This window comes from Oratosquilla oratoria, chromosome 36 (genome assembly GCF_046742065.1).
Source record: "Oratosquilla oratoria isolate Oo_2021 chromosome 36, ASM4674206v1, whole genome shotgun sequence".
Taxonomy (NCBI): Eukaryota; Metazoa; Arthropoda; class Malacostraca; order Stomatopoda; family Squillidae; genus Oratosquilla; species Oratosquilla oratoria.
The window spans coordinates 40,959,632-40,982,097 of NC_134812.1; the positions used below are offsets into that span (position 1 = coordinate 40,959,632).

The following is a 22,466-nucleotide window of genomic DNA, read 5'->3' on the forward strand; positions in this document are numbered from 1 at the left end:
AAGGAAGAAACACAAGTGGGAAAAAAATGGATGATTCTTATGAAAATCTATAAAGGAGTGGATAAATGTCCTAAAGCAGCACCAGGAAAAGGTGTATATTAAATGCTGATTTAATAGAAAGTGCAGCATAGTGAAATACATAAGAGATAAAGCTCGGAAAATATGGAGGAAAGGAAAAAACTAGAAAGTGGCAAATATATATTAATCAAAGGAACAAATATGTAAAAATATGCAGGAAAGAAAAAAGAAACTGTAAAAGACAATAGAAAAATGTAAAGATCGGCCAAAACTATAGCTGTGTAAATGGTACGTATACCAAAGGCTTTTTCCCCCTTACAAGGGAGGTAGCCAAAAAACAAAGGCATAGAAAGCACCCCCACCCATTCCATCCCCTATATACTCCACTTGTTGACCACCTTCAAAATTATGAGGGGTGTGGAAATCCTTGATAGAGATGACTTATTTTATAAATTGGGATAAGAGAAACACAGAGACCATACGGAGACCAAAAAAGGACAGCTATAGAAGAGACCTGAATATAATGGCTTTCCCCACAGAAGGGTATGGAACATACTAGGTGAAACAATAGTGTTTGTAAAAACAATACAAGAATTTAAGAGCAAATTAGATAGATACAGAGATGGCACCAGGAACATGGATCCTCTTCCCGTAAAATACAACTAGGTAAACACACACATTTACATTCTGTTCTTAAGTTGTGTGATTGATCACACAACTGCAGGTCCACAGTCACCTCAAACCAATATAGAGACTAAAGTGATAAAGTTGTTGAAACCAGCCTTTGGATAATTGAGTTGAGACAAGAAAATTGCAGTTGTTGACCTTGTGGGTTTGTGCTTTGATTCAATCCTCAATGGTGGGGGTAAGGGCATTGGGACATGCATTTAGACCGATGTGACAGCACCAGCAGTGTTTAAAGATTTAAAGAGAAAAAAGTAAAGATTAAAAAACTAATGCCACAGGAATCTGAAATTTGCATTGGATGTTTGCCATATGCTTGCTCTCTTCTCTAGGCTACATGACCGCAAAGTGTGTGTGCTGGGGTTGTGTACTCTCCTGCAGCTCGGCCCTGAACGCCTGCCTGTTCTCCAAGAATGTCACAAGGAAATCCTGCCAGCCCTTGTCCTTCTCTTCCAGGGGTTGAAGCGAGCCTATGCTGGTAAGCTGAGTAAACTTAACTTTAAATTCATGTTTTCCAACTGCCACTGTATTCTTATATTCCAATTTTCAAACATGGATATGAATTCATGTTTTGTTCCAGCTTGGGTTATTTTGCCTTCTAAGTGTGTGTGTGTGTGTATGGACATGCATGTGTGTTATAAATACAGTTATTCAGTACTAGTCTAAGCAACAGTATCATTATCTTGGTGTTTGTTGGAGTTAATTTTCATGCTAATTACAATAATATTGAATGTAAGAATAGTTTTTAACCCAATGAACCTGAATTATAAATTTAAATACTCTAAATCCTCTCAACATACCCAGGGTACATATGTCCATATACTAACGGCCTTCTCCCCCTTACAAGGGAGGTAGCCAAAGTCAAAGGCATCAATCCACTCCCACCCATTTCAACCCCACATACTCCACTCCTATTCACCACTCCTTCCCTCCCTCTTGGCTCCTGGATGACAGGTCATTCCTGCATCTTGCCCATTGCCCTGGGTCAGAAACAGCAAGACACAGCACTTCATAGCAAGGCCGCTTCATTTAATCAGCAACCCCCCTCTGTCCCCTCATGCAGAAAAAGAGAAGACGTGGAGAAAATCCCTTTGGGCTATGTCAAAATATTCACACATACCCACCCACTCCCATGCATCGCAGCATTATCCATACACAACCATTCTCCACCCGCCCCTATCATCTGTCTTATTCCTTCCTCAACAGACATTCCCCTCTTTCCCAATGCCCCTTTTACCCCCATCCATCCATCTCATTCTTGGTCGCCCCCCTCATGTTCACTGCCTCCACCCCAGCCTTCCACACCTCTTTTATTAATCTCTCTTCACTCATTCTTTCCAGGTGCCGAAACCATGCTAATACTTTCATCAACCCTATCTCCCAGCTCCCTTTCCACCTTTGCTCTCACCTTGTTTCTCACTGACTAGTAACCCCTACCATACTTCTCAGGCATTTCATATCAAACATGTTTAACCCCTTCCATACGGTGCCGCATACGTAGGTGTCATGAGGAGCAAGTGGATACGTGAGGCTGCCATATTGGCATCTTGATTATATTTATTGTAGTTGCCCCTCCGTAATGACATACTCTTGAAACTGTCTGTAATCACATTTTCTTTGGTTATCAAAATTCACGGGTGAAAGAGAGAGCGATCGATATAAGCGGTGACTATATTTTATGATGCGAGTATTATTACGACACGTCGTAGGGCTGGCATCGGCTGCTGCCAGCGAGATTTAAGGCCCGTATTGAAGAGGTTAAACTCTTCCACTCCTATGTTCCATGTTTCTGCCGTGAACAATGTTATTCTACACAAAAACTCCTTCATACAATTTCCTCTTAGCATCCATTCCCAAATGTCTGTTTCTCATTACACTTCTAAATCCTCTTATCTACATTCTACCTCCACCTCCATTCCCTTTCCTGCCACATTTGCACCCAAGTATCTAAGCTATCCACTTCTCCAGTCTCCTTTAATACTCTTCCAATTTACTGCCATCCTCTCCCTTTGTACATGTCATCACCTTACTTTGACCCACATTTATCTTTATCTACCTTTTGCACACCTTCCCAAACTCTGTCACTAACTTCTCAATCCCTCCTCTGATCCTGCTACAAGCGCAGTGGCATTAGCAAACATCTGGCTTATCTCCCATTTTTCTCAATTTCCCTTAACCATCACTAATCCCTGGCCTACTACCCTTGCGTTTACCTCTCACCACCCCATCCATGTATAGATTGAACAGCCAAGGCAACATAACACTTACCTGAAGCCCCACCTTTCCCTCGAACCACTCTCTCCATTTCTAATTCTAATCCATTTCTAATACACATGCATGAATGAGGCCTTGTTGGCTGTAACGAGAGTCCTTGTACTGGAAGCGTCTCTGATGGTAGGGGCATGGCACAGCACTATGGGGCCCTGCTAGTATCCAATGCTAGTTCACTTTGAAGCACCACACCACACCAACCACTCCATCTATTGGTTCATCCCCTACTGTAGCATTGAGATCTTGCAATACCACTATATTAACATTTCTCCCTAAACCCTGTATGTACTTGTTTAAATCGATCCGAAAAGCCTCCCTTTCCTCTACACACTTCTCACTACCAGGCCCATATGCACTTACAAAAACCTACAACTCCCTTCCCAGAGTAACACTTAAAAACTGAACAGAAACATGACTGTCAATTTTGCCATAGTAGAAAGTAAAAAGTGGTTTGGTTGAAGTGAAGATCTATTTGTAATGCCCATCTCTGTAAATTGCAACATGGTTGATAAGTCACATACACTTTGCCCATGCTCATTTTTGTATTTGATTTTGGGGGAGGGGGGTTCATCATGTAAATGAAGTTATGGAAGTAACCCAGCATTGGCTGTTGGTCCTTACTGTGGAGGTGCTGTGTCTTGTTGCTTTGCTTCTGAACCAAGCATGGGGACAGGAGTGGCTTTCATCCATTAGAAACTAAGATTTATAAAGGGAATTAGGCATGGGATGGGTGCATGCCATGGCTACCTTGTAAGGGGTTGCAGAAGTCTTTTGATATATAGTTAATTATTATTATTGTTGTGTATGTATGTAGACTTTGAAGGGAATATACTGAGTTTTATATTCTTTCTTGCAGCAAAAGCCAATGAGGAGGAATGTGGAGATGATGACAGTGATGATGGAGATGATGCTGATAATGGTTAGTGTGTATTTTGGTTTGTTTTAACCAAAAATGCAGGCTTTATTTTTTGAGGTTTGAAATTTATGATGTTATGAAAACTTATGCGTTCCTCAGAACTTAAAATATACATGAATGGTGTGTGTGTTTATAGTAAAGTTTGAGTAATTTTTTCATTAAGGCATTTGGGAAAGGTTATGGGAGGGTTTTAATTGAGAGGATTAGGAGAGGAACAGTGCTCTAAGGAAAGGTAGGGGTTGTATTGATCAAATTTTTTGTTTTAAGGCAGATATGTGAGAGCTTTAGCAAAGGGTAAGGATGTCTTTTGGGCCTTTATGGATTTGGGAAAGGTTTATTACAGGGTAGACAGGAAGACACCATGGTAGTTTTTGCAGATATATAGGATTGGGGAAATGCTGTTAAAGGCAGTGAAGAGTTTTTATGAGAGTAATAGACCCTGTGTTAGAATTGGAAATGGAGAGTGATTGGTGTGAGATAAAGGTGAGACTGCGTTAGGGATTTCATGTTGTACATGGATGTGGTGGTGTGAGAAGTAAATGCAAGGGGCATGGGCAGGGGAGGAGATGGTTAAAGAAAATTACTGATGATACTGCATTTGTGGCAGGGTCAGAGGGTGTTAAGGTAGTTAGTGATGGAGTTTGGGAAGGTATCCTATAGGAGAAAGTTGAAAGTAAATTTGGTTAAGGTGATGAAATGTACAAGGGTAGAGGATGGCAGCATGTTAGAAGCAAGTCTTTAAAGTAGGAAGTGAATAGCTTCGAGTATTTGGGGGTCACATGTGGAAGGGAATGGTAAAGTTAATTGAAGATGGTAAAGTTAATTGAAGACTGGGAGAAGCAAGTAAATGCCTTGGAAGATTAAAAAGTGTCGTGAGAAATAAGCATTTGGGAATGGATGCAAAGAGGAGATTACATGAAGAAGTGATAGTTTTGATGGAACTGTATGAGGCAGAGACTTGGAATTTGAGAGGCAGAGGAAAAGTTTAAACATGTTTGAGATGAACTGTCAAGTATGGTAGGGGTTACTAAGTTGGATAGAGTGAGAAAGGAGGAGGGGGAGAGCTGGGGGGAATGGTGATGTGCGAATGATGTATATTTTGATGCAGCCCGAAGGGATTTCTCCTCCTCTCCCCCCCCTCTCTCTCTCTCTCTCACTCACTCATATATATATATATATGAAGGTATAAATTAAATGAAGTGACCTTGCTGTGGATGTACTGTGTCTTGCTTCATTACCTCTTGACCCAGGGGATGGGGAGCTAAGATGAGAGGGAGGAAACGATGATGGACGGGAGTGGGCCATTTCTGTGTCACAAACCAAAAATAGCAGAAGGAGAATGGTCACTTGTCAGGTCTCAGTGTGAGTAGGCATAAGAAATAGTGAAGTTGGTTGGGAGAGATCTTGAGCCCAGTTCAGAGACCAAGTTCTAACCCCTTTGGGCGGCACCTCCTGATGGAAGTGCAGGGTTAATGTGTTTTGAAAATGGACAGCAAAGCTGTCCATCTTGCAGGACCACCACAAACACACAGGTACATAATATATGTATGTATGTGCTCAGATGGGTGGGAGGGGTGTGGAGTGTATTTAGGGATGAAATGGGTGGGAGTGTTTTTATGCCTTTCCCTTTTTGGCTACCTCCCTTGAAAGGGGGAAAAAGCCTTGGTATATATATGTATGTATGTAAAAGAAGGGAACAGGTTTTCTGTAATGCATATAGTTGACAACGACAACATTGCAGTAGTTATTTAGTTTTCTTGTATTCTCAATTTTCATGATACAAATTTTTCAATTAACCAGGTGAACAGAAACTAGGTCTCTGTATTCTTCCATTTCACATCCTTAATTGTAGAGTTCGACGTTTCATCTCAAGAAAGACATTTTCAAGAGAAGACTGCAATAACAAAAAATGCACAATCAAATACAGCAACGATGACAATTGTGGTACTTGCCCAGGGGACTGAAGCCCTCCTGGGAATAGGTGCTACCTGTGTAGAGCCGGTGGCCGGGGATGTTTGCTGCAGTTTGACCCCCAACTCTCGGGGTAGGGGGGTGGTACCATGACAAAGACGCTGCAGCACACCAAAATCCTCTCTCCCACGAAAGGAAAGTCCACCTGGCCAGACTGTGGTGCGGCCACCACCCAGCCCTTCTAAGTTACCAGAAGAGGCTGGATGACCGCATTGTGGACAATTGCCCAGGATGTAACACTTCACCCCATACTATTCAACACATAATGTTCTGCGCGTTGTGCAACTGAACCTGGCAGAAGTTCTTGTCTGAGAAGAAGCAGAGCGTCCCTGACTTGACAGGGTGTTTGACCTTGTTGAGGAGTTTCTTGGCTTTTGTAAGGCATCTTGGGCCTTGGCAGTGAGTAGTTGGCCCTTGCACCTCTTGTATGAGGAGTAGCGAGATCCTTGTTAAACACTTTCGTAATAGTTGCCACTCTGATGTCCATCTCTCGCCAAGGTCCACATTGCCTTGCCTGGATCTTGCTGCACTAATTCCCCCCCCCCCCCTCTCTCTCTCTCTCTCTCTTTTCTCTTTTCTCTTTTCTCTTTTCTCCAGTCTCTCAACAAATTTTGTTGTGCGGACAAAGAATGCCTGATATGATCCTTCATGCTAGCCACTGCTTCCACATCTCCATCACAGTTCTTCTGCTCACATCTCAGGATATTCAAGGAGCACTGAGCTGTAGCTAAGATTTCCAAATTTTTTAATCTGCTGCAAATCATTATGATGTAGGTCACTTTCTTCCAATATTCTGGTGCTTTCCAGTCATCAATGCTTGCTAGCTTCCACACCCATCAATAGTACACAAAATCAGCTATCTGTTCCACTTTACCACTATTAAATCCTTCAAATGGTTCTGAAATGGCAAGATAAAAAATTGATCAAATGGTTCTGAAATGACCGAAGATAAAAAAAAAAAAAAAATATATATATATATATATATATATATATATATATATATATATCTATATATATATCTATATATATATATATATATATATATATCTATATATCTATCTATCTCCTGGACACCCTGTGTGTGTGTGTGTATATATATATATATATATATATATATATATATATATATATATATATATTATACACACAAACACACACACACAAACTGTAGACCGTGTGTTAGCTCCATTATCACTGTCCCCTTTTCTGGTCCCCTTCCACTATGTGCTTTCGTCTTTATGTGCCGTCTTTCTTTTGTGCATTTATTTATAATACATCTTTCACCTTCTTTTCACCACTGTCTTTGTTATGTATGATGTATGATCAGTCACTCATTATTGTAGGTTGTTTAACCCCTTCGTTACCGACCCGTCAACCTTACGTAAACAAACGTTTCAAACCGTCCCACGAATTGCTGGAGCCTTATGTTTGTAAACACAGACACTTGCCAACACGTGGGTAGAAATAACCCAGAAACCGAGGCCTTGAGAGCCCTCAATACACACAGCTTATAACTGTGACACGTGCATGTCACGGGGAGCATGCTCGGTTCCTGGCGGGTGTACTCAGCCGTGACACGCAGGTGTCACAGAACACACATTCGGTACTCAAGGGGTTAATTTAGTATTATTATTTTATTTTATTCTCTCTCTCTCTCTCTCTCTCTCTCTCTCTCTCTCTCTCTCTCTCTCTCTCTCTCTCCAAATATAATTACACTAATGCTGCCAGACGTGCGATGTTGTCATAATAATCGCATTATAAAAAATAAAGTCTGGTCAATCGTTCGTTCTCTTTCGCCCGTGAATTTTGATAACCATAGAAAATATGATGAAGCCAGTTTAGATAGAATGGAGGTTACGTAGGTACGACTACAATAAATATAATCAAAATGCCGACGTGGGCATCATCGAGTACCCACTTGATTCTCATGCCGCCTACGTAGGCATCACCGTATGGAAATGGTTAACCCCTTCAATACGATGACGCCAACGTAGGCGTCATGAGGAGCAAGTGGGTACGTGATGATGCCGATGTCGGCGTCTTGATTATATATATTGTAGTTGTACCTGTGTGCTGGCTTCATCATATTTTCTATGGTTATCAAAATTCACGGGTGAAAGAAAATGAGCAATACAGCAGTAACTTTATTTTTTATAATGCAAGTGTTATGACTCAACATCGCACGTCTGGCAGCTAATGCTGCCTGCGAGATTTTGGCCCGTATTGAAGGGGTTAAGTTACACCAAGGGACTCCAGTCAGGAATCCTAAATTTGGTTACTAGGTCAGTTCTGCAATGACGTCATGATTTTTTTAGTCCAGTGATCTTTACATACACATACATATACCAAGGCTTTTTTCCCCCCTTACAAGGGAGGTAGCCAAAAAGAAAAAGGCATAAAATAATTCCCACCCATTCCATCCCTAAATACACTCCATTCCCCTCCACCCTCCCTCCCATCTTAGCACCTCCTGGATGACGGGTCATCCCTGCACCTTGTCCACTGCCCAGGGTCAGAGGCAGTGTCGCAAGGCACAGCACATCCACAGCAAGGCCGCTTCATAAAATTGGCGACCCCCCCCCCTCTCTCTCTCGGTCCCCCCCCCGTGCAGAAAAGGAGAAGACGGGGAGAAATCCCTTCCGGCTGCATCAAATTTTGCTCACACATACTACCTCACCCCCCATCCCCTTACCCATTCCACCTCATGCATCACATCATCCATATACAGCCATTCTCCATTCACCCCTGTCTTCTGTCCTCTCTTGTCCTTCCTCAACAGAAATTCCCCTCTTCCCTAAAGCCCCCTTCACCCCATCCATCAATCTCCTAGGACGCCCCCTCATGTACTCCCTCCACATCTGCCTTCCGTACCTTTTTTACTAGTCTTTCTTCACTCATTCTTTCCATGTGTCCAAACCATCCTAATGCTCTTTCATCAACCCTGTCTCCCAACTCCCTTACCACCCCTGTTCTCCTCACCTCCTCATTTCTCACTCTAATCTAGTAACCCCATCATACTTCTCAGATGCCTCATCTCAAACACATTCAAACTCCTCTCTTCTGCCCATACAGTGCTGTTGACACAATTACTCCTTCATACAGTCTTCTCTTAGCCTTCATTCCCAAATGTCTATTTCTCATTACACTTTTTAATCCACCAAGGTATTTACTCAACTTCTCTCAATCTACATTCTACCTCCACCTCCATTCCACCCTTTCCTGCCACATTCGCACCCAAGTATCTAAAACTATCCACTTCCTCCAGTCACTCCCTTAATGCTCACTTCCAATCTGCTGCCACTTTCACCCCTTGTACATCTCATCACCTTACTTTTACCCACATTTATCTTCAATTTTCTTCTATCACACACTCTCACCAAGTTCCTCAATCCCTCCTCTGATCCTGCTGCAAGCACAGTGTCGTCCCCAAACAACAGCTGGCTCACCTCCAACTTTTCTCCATTTTCTTGAACCATCTCTAATCCCTGACCCACCACCCTTGCCTTTACCTCTTACACAAGTTGAACAGCCAGGGTGACAAACGCATCCCTGATGAAGTCCCACCTTTACCTCAAACCACTCACTCTCTCCATTTCTAATCCTGACACATGCTCTACTACTCTTGTAAAAACTCTTGACAGCTCCAAGAGGCTTTCCTCCTATCCTGTATATCAGCAAAACCTCCCACAGTGCCTTCCTGTCTCCTTATCATAAGCCTTTTCCAGATCCATAAAAGCCCAAAAAACATCCTTACCTTTTCCTATAGCTTTCTCGCATATGTCTTACCACAAAAATCTGATCTACACAACCTCTGCCTGTCCTAAATCCACACTTGTTCCTCGCCAGTTACATCTTTACTTTTGTATTTAACCATTTCCATACGGTGACGCCTACGTAGGCGGCATGAGGAGCAAGTGGGTACTCAATGATGCCGACGTTGACATCTTGATTATATTTATTGTAGTCGTACCTACGTAATTTCCATTCTCTCTAAACTGGCTTCATCAATTTTCTATGGTTATCAAAATACACGTGTGAAAGAGAACAAACGATTGAGCACTGACTTTATCTTTTATAATGCGATTATTATGACGCAACATCGCATGTCGGGCAGCTAATGCTTCCAGATGTGCGATGTGCCCCGGAGTGAAGAGGTTAAGTTCCCTAAGGGCATGATTTTACTCTTGTGAACCAGTTTAATTTCCTATTCTCCAATTGGAACAACTGTTACAAACCCAGTATGCAATACTTCTTACTCAAGCAATCTTGAAATCAATGCACACCTGACTTAGTTTACATATTGTTACATCAGCATAAAAATTAACCTTGTATAGTAATGGAATCTGGTCCCTGGCGGCTGTTTGTAAATATTTAGGGAGGGAGCAAGGTTGTGCTACTCCTTTGCCTTCTCACCTTCGGGTATTATGTAAATACATAAACTGTAAAAATATATCATGTCATATACCTCCACTTTCTACCCAGTTGTCTACCAGCCTTTTGGGGTGTGGCAGGTATATATATATATATATATATATATAACATGTCATATACCTCCACTTTCTACCCACTTGTCTACCAGCCTCTTGGGCTGCAGGAGGTATATATATATATATTTTGGGGGCGGGGGGCATGAAAGGAATGTGATAGGCTAAGTTAAGATTTTTATACATTTATTTAAGTGATAACATCTATGATTTTGTGAATTGCAGATGTTCTAGACAGTGACGAAGATGAATTGGATGATTTGGGAGATGACTATTTGGAACATTTGGAGGAGAAAATAAACAAGACCACTTGTCCATTTCAAATAAAGACAAGTTTCCAGGTGAGACCATTTGTTCTTGAGCACTGTATTATTGATGAATGTATTTACTTAATTGTACTGTACAGAAAGAGTGTTAAGCCTAGTACACTGTGAGCCTTGTGCAGCACTGCATGAGGCAGTTGGCAGCATTCATTGCAGCATTAAGTGTCCATACTGTAATTACCTGGAATGCTGTAGTGAGTCAGACACTTCTGAACATTGTCTAGAGAAGAATGTATGTCCTTGTTGTCCAGTTCACAGTTCATATTGCAAGACATTTCTGCTTTAATTACTTCCAAATTTGGACTTCTTATTTTTATCTATTCTTATTTGTATATATTCTAAGTCCTCCACTTGTACTCGTTTCATTTCATGTTCCAAAGGCAAGGATGCTGCTGTAGAAAATCGATAATACTATTTTGTCAGGTATTTCTTGTATAAGCTATATTATATTAATGTGCAGATAAACAATGAGTGGTGCTTTAATTCCACTCAGATATAGGTGCCATCCCAGAGAGCTTAGCATGTGACATACCTTCCCCCTTCACACCAAGATGGGCACTACCCCACTATGTGAAATTATAACAGTTATGAAATGCGCGGCTTGATGCAAAAGCCCACAAAACAAGATGTTGGTGTTGCACGATGATCAATGTCTACAGACCTTTAGTCTCTGGGTTTTTGTGTCTCATTCTCTACTTTAGTCTCTTGGTTTTTGTGTCTCATTCTCTACTTTAGTCTTTGGGTTTTTGTGTCTCATTCTCTACTATATCTTATTTTAAATTTATGTATGGTTCCAACATGGGCTATATCATCACTGGAGTGATCACATGAGCTTGTATGCTTATGTGTCTCGACGGAAAATTATTTTTTCACATCCTTCAGACATGTGGTCTTTTCAGTTAGTTCCTTGACCCTATGATATGCTCTTATAAATCAAGAGCTTGGTCAAATTTGTCCAACTTCATGGAATGTGTCTACTTTCTCTTTCACTTTCACTCGTTCACTCTTGTGCACATAAAAATTAATTATCTAACATTAGTGTAACTTATCTGCAGGACGATGAAGATGAGGATGAAGATGACGACGATGAACTTGATGATATTGATGAAACTGCCCTTGAATCGTTTACGACTCCTCTCGACAAGGATGATTGTGATGTAGATGAATACTGTGTCTTCAAGGAGGTGATGCAAGGTAAATGAGCGGTTTTATAATTTCTTCACTCTTGGTAGTGCTGGGTATTGGCCCCAGCATTTTGCTATCTACTTTATTATATCCTTTGATTCTGGGGGGGGGGGAGCCTGGGAAAAGGCTATTAGTACTTTAATCCTACTGTGATCATACATACATACATATATATATACCAAGGCTTTTTCCCCCTTACAAGGGAGGTAGCCAAAAAGGAAAAGGCATAAAATCATTCCCACCCATTTCATCCTTGAATACACTCCACACCTCTCCACCCTCCCTCTTACCTTAGCACCTCCTGTGATCATACATACATATATACAAATGTACATTCCAAGGGTCTTTTTCTCTCTGAAAATGGGGATGGCTTACTAAAATGTGTATTATCTTTGTGAATCAGGATTAGAAGCAAGTGCACCAGCATGGTATCAAGCATTAACAGCTGCTCTGAGTGAGGAACAGCGGAAAGCCATGCAAGAGGTCGCTACGCTTGCAGATCAAAGGAAGGCAGCAGCACATAGCAAAAAACTTCAACAGAGCGGGGGTGAGTTTGAGTCATAAAACGAGTGTATGGTAGTATAGAGGTGATTATTGTAGTGTACAGAAATATGGAGGTGGTGATGTAGCTGTAGTTATGTTGATGTTATTCCTTCTTTTTCCAGGGTATAACTTCCAACAAACTGCAGTTCCGACGACTTTCAATTTTGGGGGTTCCTTTGGATCATAGATTATTCAATATTGTAAAGTTATAGCTTGTTCAATGTTGCACAGCTCCAGCTTGTTCAATGTTGCGACAGCAGCGTGTTCAATGTTGCACAGCTGTAGCTTGTACAGTGTTGTCTAAGTTCAGGTTGTTCAAGTGTTGCCAAGTACCAAGGATACTCCTGCACTACCTGCTCTTCTGATTGGTTTTGATGCGTAGTGCCTTATCGCTAAAAGCTCACCATTTTCATTATTTCTTGTTTTCATTTATTTGATTTAATTTTATTTTCTCTCTGAGGAAAATCCACCCAGGTCTGATGAATTAACCTAACTACTACTTTTATTTATTTATTTATTTTTTATTATTTTAATGTATTTTATTTTATTTTTTTATTTTATTTATTTTTATTTTTTTCGTCCCAGTGTGAAGGGACATTTGTTATTCACTAGTTCCTTTCAAAAGAGAGATAGAAGAAAAAAAAGAAAAGAAAAAAAAAGAAAAAGAAAAGAAAAAAAGAGAAAAAAATGCCCCTGTTATAACTGGGGTTGTATGTTTAGTGTGTACAGTAATTCTGTATCATTTATCAGGGAATATCTTGCATTCATGTTTATGACAAATGTGTAGGTGTCTTTGAAGGATTATTTTTCATGCTTAATCATTTGCACCGTTGTCAAACTGGCGATGTTCATAATTACCCCCACACCCTCCATCTCCCCCTCTGGTAATGTTTCTTAGATCTAGTAACAAATCGGCCTCCTCTGCCGCATCTCTCTCACCGCAGTCATCTTCCATATCACTTTATACATACGAGTCCCCCTTCATGTTCCTCCCCTTCTTTCTTCTTGTGTTGTGTGGTCTTCATAGATTTTTGTTTTTCTTCTTTTCCTTTTTCTTGTGTAATTGTTCATATCATTGTTTTAATTTTTTTTTTTTTTTTTTTTTTTTTTTTTTTTTTTTTTTCTCTCCTCCACACCGAAGAGTTGTATATTGTGTATTTCTACTGTCATCAGGGAAGGTTTGACAGATCCTAAGTATTGGCATGTATTGATTACAAAAGTATATAATTAGCCAAATTACCCTCTTGCTCCCAAGTTGACCTCACCCCCCTCCCCTCCTCCCCGTCCCCTCCCGGAGCACATGAATGATGCTTTGTACAAAGGAGAGCCTCACAAGTAACCTCTGTTTTTAGTGGTTGTCTTGCATAGGAAATTGAAACTGGAAGGCAAGAGCTTACCAGAACAAGGTCCAGCCGCTTGATAACCCAGATACTTGGGCAGGATTGGGGATGTGTTATTTTGTTATGAAAGATGCATGTGATTAGGAGTGTAGTGTTTGGTGTGTATTGAATTGGGAGCCTTAATGAAAAATGCTGTTGTAGTATATGTGTGTGTGAGAGGAACTGATGTCCCAAATATATGCTGATGACAACTGTTATGCATAGGTTCCCAAACACTTGCAAAATACAGTTTTAATTTCATACATGAATACATTATACAAAGCATGCGTAATAAGTATATTGTGATTATACATAAGACATCCTGCAGGACCCTGAGTGCTGTAACATCCCAGAAAACCTTTTTACACTTAAACTACTATTATAGTTAAGCAGCTAATTAACTTGAGTTATTTGTTTATACAACACCAATTTGTTTGAGGGTTAGGAGTGTCAGTGCAAGGTACGCATGACTAGTCTCGTAGCATGCTATTGCCAGTGAACGCTGTTATTTGGAACATTACAATTAAAAAAAAATTGTGTACTACACATACATGCATGAACTCTTGATCAGATAAACTACAACAGTGTCAAACAAAATGTGAACTCTTGATTCTGAGACATGAACATATTCATTTGGTTGGAACCAGTTGTAATTGTGTACTTTGTTATACTTTAGTTGACATAACTACATGAATAATTACCTGTCTTGTCTGATGAAGCTTTAAGCTTATATAGAGTTGTATATTATTGATGTTCATGATTACTGTATACATGGAGTAGTGTGAAAGTGCGGGCACATGCCATGGCTGGTTACCTCCCTTATAAGGAAGAAGAAACTTTTTGGTATATAGTATGAAAGTTGTAATAGGTTGAAACATATAGTTTATGATAATGAACCCAGGAGATCCTCTTTGGCAGCATTCCATATATTCAATTCACTGCAGGAACAGCAGACATCAGTCGAGCAAATAAGTTTAAATGCACGGGGTATGTAGGTAGTCTCATTGGTCATATAACTTGTGTACAGCCTTGAGCTGACCCAATACAATGAATTTGGATTGCTGCTGCCGATGCTGCCCAGAGAGCGAAAGGAGACCACCCCTGAAATACAGTGACGTTCTTCGTCACGGTAGGTCGGCTTGAGAGGGGTCACAGTGAGGCTCCCCACTTCGATATAAACCCAAAAATCAAAAAAATTACATTTGAGTGAACTGAGTGAAAGTACGTGTTATTCTGTTGCAGTGTGATTTATTTTCTGTTTTTTTTTTTTTTTTTTCTCGTGGGCAACATAACTGTTGTCTTGTGCACTATTGCCCTGTTCCCCCTTGCACCCCTATAGTTCCCCCTTCCCTGTATGTATCTTGCGGTGTTATATATTGATGGCTCGGTTTTGAGCAACCGAGTTGGCATTAGCATCGAATGTAGTTATTGGGCTGCTCAATGTGGTGGGAGCATTCAGCCAAGGTCTTGTAGGGACAGACTGTCGTGTCTAGGGTTTCACATTTCAGGGTATCTTATTAATTAGTCATGCAAACTTATCTGTAAAAGAACATAGCTTGGTCAAGCAAACAATCTTGTGCAGCAGGTCACTTTTATCAATCATTTGTGAAAAAAAAGAAAGAAGAAAAAAAATGGGAGTGGGAAAGAATGAATTTATCACTTTAGTTATGTATGTTTTTTTTTTTTTCTTTCTTTTTCTTTTTCTTCCATAAACCGTTTGGTAGGTGTCATCCAGGGTTTAAAATTGCATAAAGTGCAGTTGAAGCGTTTACAAAAGTGTAGCTGGTACCCTGCATCATGAAAGGTGAAAACATAGATCACTGCATTGTTACTTATGTATGTTTACATATATACGTCGTATGTATGTGTGTATATGCATATGGATACATAATCCTGGATGGATACCTTTCATATCTAGTCGACAGAGCATTCTGAAGGGTTTGCAAAAGAGCTTCCTTGTTAATTTGTTACCTTTATGTCCTGTACGGCAAACAGTAGTGTATGACTATAAACGGCTTTAGACAGAGGGCCAGTAAGCAACGTGGCCTCCTGCACCGTGTCCGGCAGTCTTCGCAGGACACAGGTGCATGTGCGTGTCATGGCCATGTGGAAGCATAATGGCTCACTACTGGTCGCTGGAACATCACACAGTTGTCTCATGTACATTTAGTCTTTTGTGTGTTTGGGAAGCCACCCTCATTGCTTAAAGCCAGTCGCAGACAGAGGAATTCGGCTGGTGCTGATACTTTTAAGGTCATAATGGTAAGGTCAGGCCTTCACTAATGGTCAGGCCTTTGATAGCCAACACTTGTGTGGCAGCGCAGGTCAGCCCTAGAAAGTTATATCTTAGGGTGCCTCTGAAGGATTTTGGCCATTTGCTCCGGTATTGGAAGCCACGTTTCTTTGTACACAACCTCACTGCTGCGTTACATTGGCTGGGAGTTGCAGAGAAAGGGTGCCAGTGACTGTGGGTAGTAGTGTGGTTGGTGTTGGAGATGAAAAGGACCTTCAAGTACGGAGTCAAAGCCATGTTGTTGAAGTGGCCTTGGTGTCCAATTAGCTATAGCTATGGGCCCACATGTACATAGATTACTCCCTACAGAATGTGATCATTATAATTATTAATTATTAATATTAACGTATTATGTAGAGACAGATAAAGTTTATATTTTTCTATAGTGAGAACACTATTACTACTGCTGTCACAGTCCGTATTAGCGCGGCTAGGCACTGTGACGGTACCAGCAGCACATCCTTCCTGACCAATCGGCCTTCACTAGCACTGCTATGGGTCGTGCTGGGAGACGGAATCTGCCCCTGCCGCAAGAGGCCCAGAAGAGCAGGGTGTTTCTTTGAAAGGACACCACAGCTACCATAATGGGAAACATCTTGAGAGAAAACTGTCGGGTATGGGGGGGGGGAATCTGTAATGGCAGCATGTCCGTGATGTGATAATGTTGTAGGTCATTGACGTTCATTCTAGGAAGACATGCAGCTAAAGTGGCAGTTAGAGCGGAACGGACTAGGGTGTCAGAATTGGTAGTCACGTCGTCCCCTGCGTCATGTGGCAGAGGGGCAGCCTTCGCCTCCCCATCTTATGCTCACTAGGCGGCCCGACTAGCTTTGCTATGGGTCTCCCATGTCGTCGTCATCATCATGATTGCCATTATTAGCGTCATTGTTATTTATTTAGTTGTTACTTTTACATGTGTGTAAAGAACCCTCATTCTCCTCTGCTTTGTCTCGCCTTTTCGTCAAATCACCACAAGCAAGCAAGTTACCCCCAGCCTTTTGACCCTCCCCATCCCCCTGCCCCCATCTTCCTTTCAACACTACTTTTACTGCCCTCATCCTCATCCTATACCATCTTTGCTCTGGCCCTGATATCTTCAAGCCTTCTTCGCATTGCCACTTCCTTGTGCAGCCTTGTCATATGCCCAGGGCTCCGGAGCTCATTTGCCCATAATGAATAAATGATAAAGATGGGAAATGACTTTGATTTAATTTTTACCTTATCAATTGGGAGCATGCACTAAAGAGCATGTTGCCTCACTCTCATGCTAGTGCCGTTCCCCGTGGTATCCTTAAACAAGTGCTCATGCAACCACTCTTCCCACTCCAAACAACTGTTAACAACTGGTGAGAAATGTAGTAACACGTTTGTAAATCACAACTAACACCACAGTCGGACGAAAGAAAGTTGAGTAAGCGAAACTATATATTTCGATTGCTAACTGCAATCCTCTTCAGTAGTACAAAGTGGAGGGAGGATGCTGTCTTAAATAGCAACCTCTCGCAAAGGAAAGGTAACTTGGAGAAGAGTAAGTGTCACTACCCCAACCCTATGTGACCTGACCTCATGTCATCCTCAGATCACCTAGGATTGGGGTAATGACATTTATTCTTTTCCCAGTTCCGTTCACTTTGTAGGAGGTTGCTATTTAAGACAGTATCCTCCTTCCACTTTGTACAATTGAAGAGGATTACAGTTAGCAATCTAAATATATAGTTCACTTACTCAATTCTTTCTTTGATCCAACTGTGATGTTAGTTGGGAATTCTTAACAAGTTTGGTCAATGTGCCTCAGCCACGAAATCGTGGGCAACCAACCCCCTTCGTCAATTCCATTGAGGGTGGTTTGTTGTGGAGACAACCTTGTGACTGGGATAAGCGGGGAAACATGCCACATGTCCATATAGCCAGTTGGCAACCACTGATTATATTTGTAACAGGTCTAGATTGAGTCTCGGTAGTCTCTGGGTTGATACAAAGTCATTCCAGTGATACCTCACAATTCTCCAAAGGTTCATAATGAACCTAAGTATTTTTCCTACAGAAAACGGGACTATTAACCAAACTATAAATATCCTCCACTAACCAAACCAACGAATATAATGAGATCTGGAAGCACAGGTTTACAACAATGCAATTACAACAATCTCGGGGAGGTACAGTCAGCGCGGATCGTATTGCATACTCTGGAAACAAACGCGAAAACTTTCGATCAAATAATTTAGAAAATTACAAAAAATTAAACGACGTCGATGCTACTTGCCGATGGGGAAGTACTTGGGGACAGAATCGGCCAAATTCTGACAGGAAGCAGTAAGTTACACACCTTCCGGATGGAAATCTCAAGCTTGGGAATTGTCGACGTGTCCTCCTGACGAAGGCGTGCTTTCATGATGCCCCCTAAGTTTTCTGTGTGGAAATATCGTGCCAATCCTCCATGCAGTCGACTTCGCCATCACGGATCACTTTTTGCCGTCCTGCTGAAGGATCTCGCCCGGTTTTCGCGAAACACTCCAAAATTCTCCAGCAGAAGGTTAATATAGCGCTCAAAGTTGACAGCGTGGCCCTTAGGGAGTATTGCAAGGTTCCCCAAACCACCATAGCCAAAGGCGCCCCATAAGACAAGGAGGGTGCTTAACGTGCGTCACCGTCAATCGTGGGTTACACGCTGTCACGGCAGGAGAGGTCCACACCTTCGTTCCCTTGCTCTCACTTGTACAAAAGATCGCTTCGTCGGTCCATAGGACCTTGCGCCACTGAAGAAGGCCCCAGTCTTTATGATCCTTGGCAAATTAGACGCGGCGGCGCCTTTGTTCCGCAGTGACGAGGGGCTTCACGCGTGCTTTCACTCTGGAGTAATTTAACAGCTTCTGAATATTTTCCTGAACTGTCCTGATGGAGACGTCACCGAGAATTTTAGGATACTTTTCCTTCAATTCCTTTGCAGTTCTAGTAAAAGGGTTAAGGTCCAACTGACGTTTTACAAGCCTGTTAAGCCTTCGGAGGAAATCTTCAGGGCCTTTCCCCACCCCGGCATGTTTGTGGAGGGGCACGGTATCGACCCTTCCTCCCGCGCGCCACTGTTAGGAGTCTGGAAACAGTCATAAGAACATAAGAATAAAGGAGACTGCAAAAGACCACAAGGCCTACACCAGGCAGCTCCGTATCCATCACCACCTGTCATCCCCATCCATAAAGTTGTCTAATCGTTTTTTAAAACAACTGATAGTTTCAGCGCTTACTACATCTTTACTATGTCCACTCGATCACACTTGTTGCCTTGGCTATTTCTGTTATTCTTTCCTACTTTGTTTAGTTCCAACAACTTCCACAATGTTATCACGCGCTGTGCGATTTCCAGGCATCACGCAAAGGTCGGTGAACACCGTGAGGAAAAACGAAGGAACTCTGTAACAACGCGGGAAGAAGAAAAAAAAAAAAAAATCTTCCAATGGAGGACAGTCGCACACTGACCGGCTTTGTCTCACGTGGATATTGCGTGGGTGGATGGCTGAAGGTATTTAGCGAGTCACTTTCTCCGGCACGGGTTTTTGTGAACGAGATATCGCGCGGGTCCAAAAAAAAAAAAAAAAAGCTGACCGCTATGCATAATCGGAAATTTTTGCAAAACTGTCTGCGCGAACTGCTGGTCACTCTCGATTGTAGGGAACCTGAATGAAGCATTGCTGAAGCAAAATAAAAATATCCACCGAAAACTGCCGCTTGCAGTGAGAAGGAAACCAGGATGGTGGATGTGTGCCTTTGACTAGGCTACCTACATAAATTGATCGAGCATATGCGTAGTTTTTTTTTTTCGTGGACAGGCTTCTACAGTAAATGCGTACATTGGTGTAAAATAAAATAGTGAAAAATCAGGTATATTTATGCGGAATGGTTATATTAATGTTAAAATGTAAAACATTGTGGGAAAGAAGTAAATAGATTGTGTATTATTGAGTGTCATAACTCATTATGGGATAGTCACGCCCTATGGAAGTGTAGTTTTCTATGAGTAAGGAATGCTGATCCCAACGTTTTCTTTGTTCAACTTGGCTTGGTAACGTCGCACACAAATATAAATATCTTTAGTTCTTCAGTACCAGAACATAGTTCTGTATAACGTTCTTCAGTATCATAGAATCTTGTTAAAAAATTATATAAAAAAAAAAATGTATTGTGGTGGTTAATCTCTCGAGTTCAACTGTCTCTCCACTCTCCTCCCCACACGTCTTCCAGACCCTAGATATCATAGGGTAGTAGTAGTAGTTAGTCGTAGTAGTAGTAATAATAGTAGAAGGTACTAATAATAGTAGTAATGATAATAATAGTAATAATAATAGTAATAAAAAAGTTTATTTGGCATTGAATCAATATACACGAAGTGCAGATAATGAAAAGAACACAGTTCGAAATGACAATTACAATTGCCGAGGATAACTCAAAAAAGCACGTAAGCTTATTTCCATTGTCGTCCTCAGGGCATACTGCACAAGTTCAGCATAGCCAATTTATTTTAGGTACTTTAGCGGCACCTCAACTGACCAGAGACACGGAGCGTTAAGTGTGGGACTAATCTGCTTTACTTTAATAAATAATAAAGGAAAAGAAAATAATAATTCACAACGATGTCGATAAAAATCTAATTTTCAGTGTCGTCACAGTTCTGCTCCTCGCCCCTTTTCATACACCAAAACGTTCATAGACTCTATTATTATTATTATTATTATTATTGTGGTGGTTGTGGTTGTGGTTGTTGTTGTTGTTGTTGTTGTTACATTCTGACAGGTTGACGTAAGCGGAGTAGGAAACACAGGATTCTTAGTCTTGAGTTTATTCCTCACTAGTTTCGCAGGTATGCTTTTTCAAAGGAATGGTGTACAAACAGGCTGTGGGGATTTTATACATGGGGTGGACATCACTACCTCCTGCGAAACTAGTCAGGAATAAACTCAAGACTAAGACTCCTGTGTTTCCTACTCCGCTTACGTCATTATTATCATCATTATATAATGTTTATTTGTCAATGAATCAATATACATAAAGTGCAGACAATGAAAAGAACACATAGTTCGAAATAACAATTACAATTACCAAGGATAACACAAAAAAAGCACGTAAGCTTATTTCCATTGTGGTTCTCTGCTGCCCCCGAGGAAATCGACTGGATACTCGTATGGGTCTAAGCGCCTAGATTAGTGTTATCTGTTGTGCCTTGTTGTTTTGATCGCAGACCTCTCCAAAGAGCACCAACAGGTGCACCAACGATAGCAGACTTCATATCTGTTTGTGCATCGGGGTGTAATTATTCAGTTGTGTATTGATTTATTTACCTTTATATTTTTCTATTTATAATTTTTTTTTTTTTTGTCGTCGTCGTAGTCATATTCATTATTATTGCTATTTTCGTTTCTTTGAGTGCTTTGGCTTGATATATTTATCTGCTGTATTTTTAATAATTGACACACACACACACACACACACACACACACACACACACACACACACACACACACACACACACGACTCGGTGGCGCAGTTGGTAGAACGCTGAGCTGCCACGAAAGTGGCCCGCAGCTCCTGGTTCGAATCCTGCCCAGGGCCGAAATTATTTCGATACTGCTGCGCTTCGGGTCGTTACTCTGACTCTCGTGGGAGGGGAGTTGGGTGTGTGTGTGTGTGAAAGGTTATAGCATTACCCATAGATCGGAACTACGAGCTCTGAGCTCTCTTCCGGGAGGGAAATAGCTGTCGATCACGAGTCCAACACGTGATCCAAAAGACCAAGTGAATACACACACACAGTGGTCTGGTTTCGAATCTCGCCCAGGGCTGAAATAATTTCAGTATCGCTGCGTTGCGGGTTGTTACTCCAACTCTCGTGGGCGGGGAGTTGGGTGTTTGTAAGGTCACAACATTACCCATACATCGGTCATATAAGCTTCGAGCTCTCTTCTGAGGGGAAATAGCTGTCGATCACGAGTCCAACACGTGATCCAAGACCATAGTGAATCGCACACAAGTTTAAGAGCAAACTAGATACTGCGAGATACATAGACGGGACATCACGAACATAGCTCCCCTTCCCGTAAGATACAACTAGGTAAATGTAAACATAAGCAGTGTGTCTGTGTTTGTGTGTGTGTGTTAACGTGTAACTTCAAATGAACACTAGCACACACGGACACGAGCGCGCGCGTACACACACACACACACACACACACACACACACACACACACACACACACACACACACACACACACACACACATGTATTTGTGTGTGTGTATAAAATCACGGCATCACCCATATATCAGGACATGTATGAGCTCTGAGCTCTCGTCCAGAAGTGTAACAGCTCTTGAGTCCAGCTTGTGATCCAAGACCAGATGGTCCGTCGTT

The 22,466-nt window shown here is 41.5% G+C and overlaps 1 protein-coding gene across 2 annotated transcripts in view; it reads left to right on the forward strand.

Moving 5' to 3' along the window:
- msk (importin-7 msk) overlaps positions 1-22,466 on the forward strand; it is a 70,907-nt gene that overhangs the window by 42,038 nt on the left and 6,403 nt on the right. The window contains exons 15-20 of one of the 2 annotated variants that reach the window (XM_076174649.1): positions 1,035-1,180; positions 3,830-3,892; positions 10,570-10,685; positions 11,723-11,861; positions 12,256-12,399; positions 12,518-17,264. In XM_076174649.1, the coding sequence (XP_076030764.1) occupies positions 1,035-1,180; positions 3,830-3,892; positions 10,570-10,685; positions 11,723-11,861; positions 12,256-12,399; positions 12,518-12,582 (673 nt within the window). In that variant the 3' untranslated portion in view covers positions 12,583-17,264. Of the gene's footprint in view, positions 1-1,034; positions 1,181-3,829; positions 3,893-10,569; positions 10,686-11,722; positions 11,862-12,255; positions 12,400-12,517; positions 17,265-22,466 lie in introns of those variants that run through there. The other variant, XM_076174651.1, reaches the window with a different exon arrangement.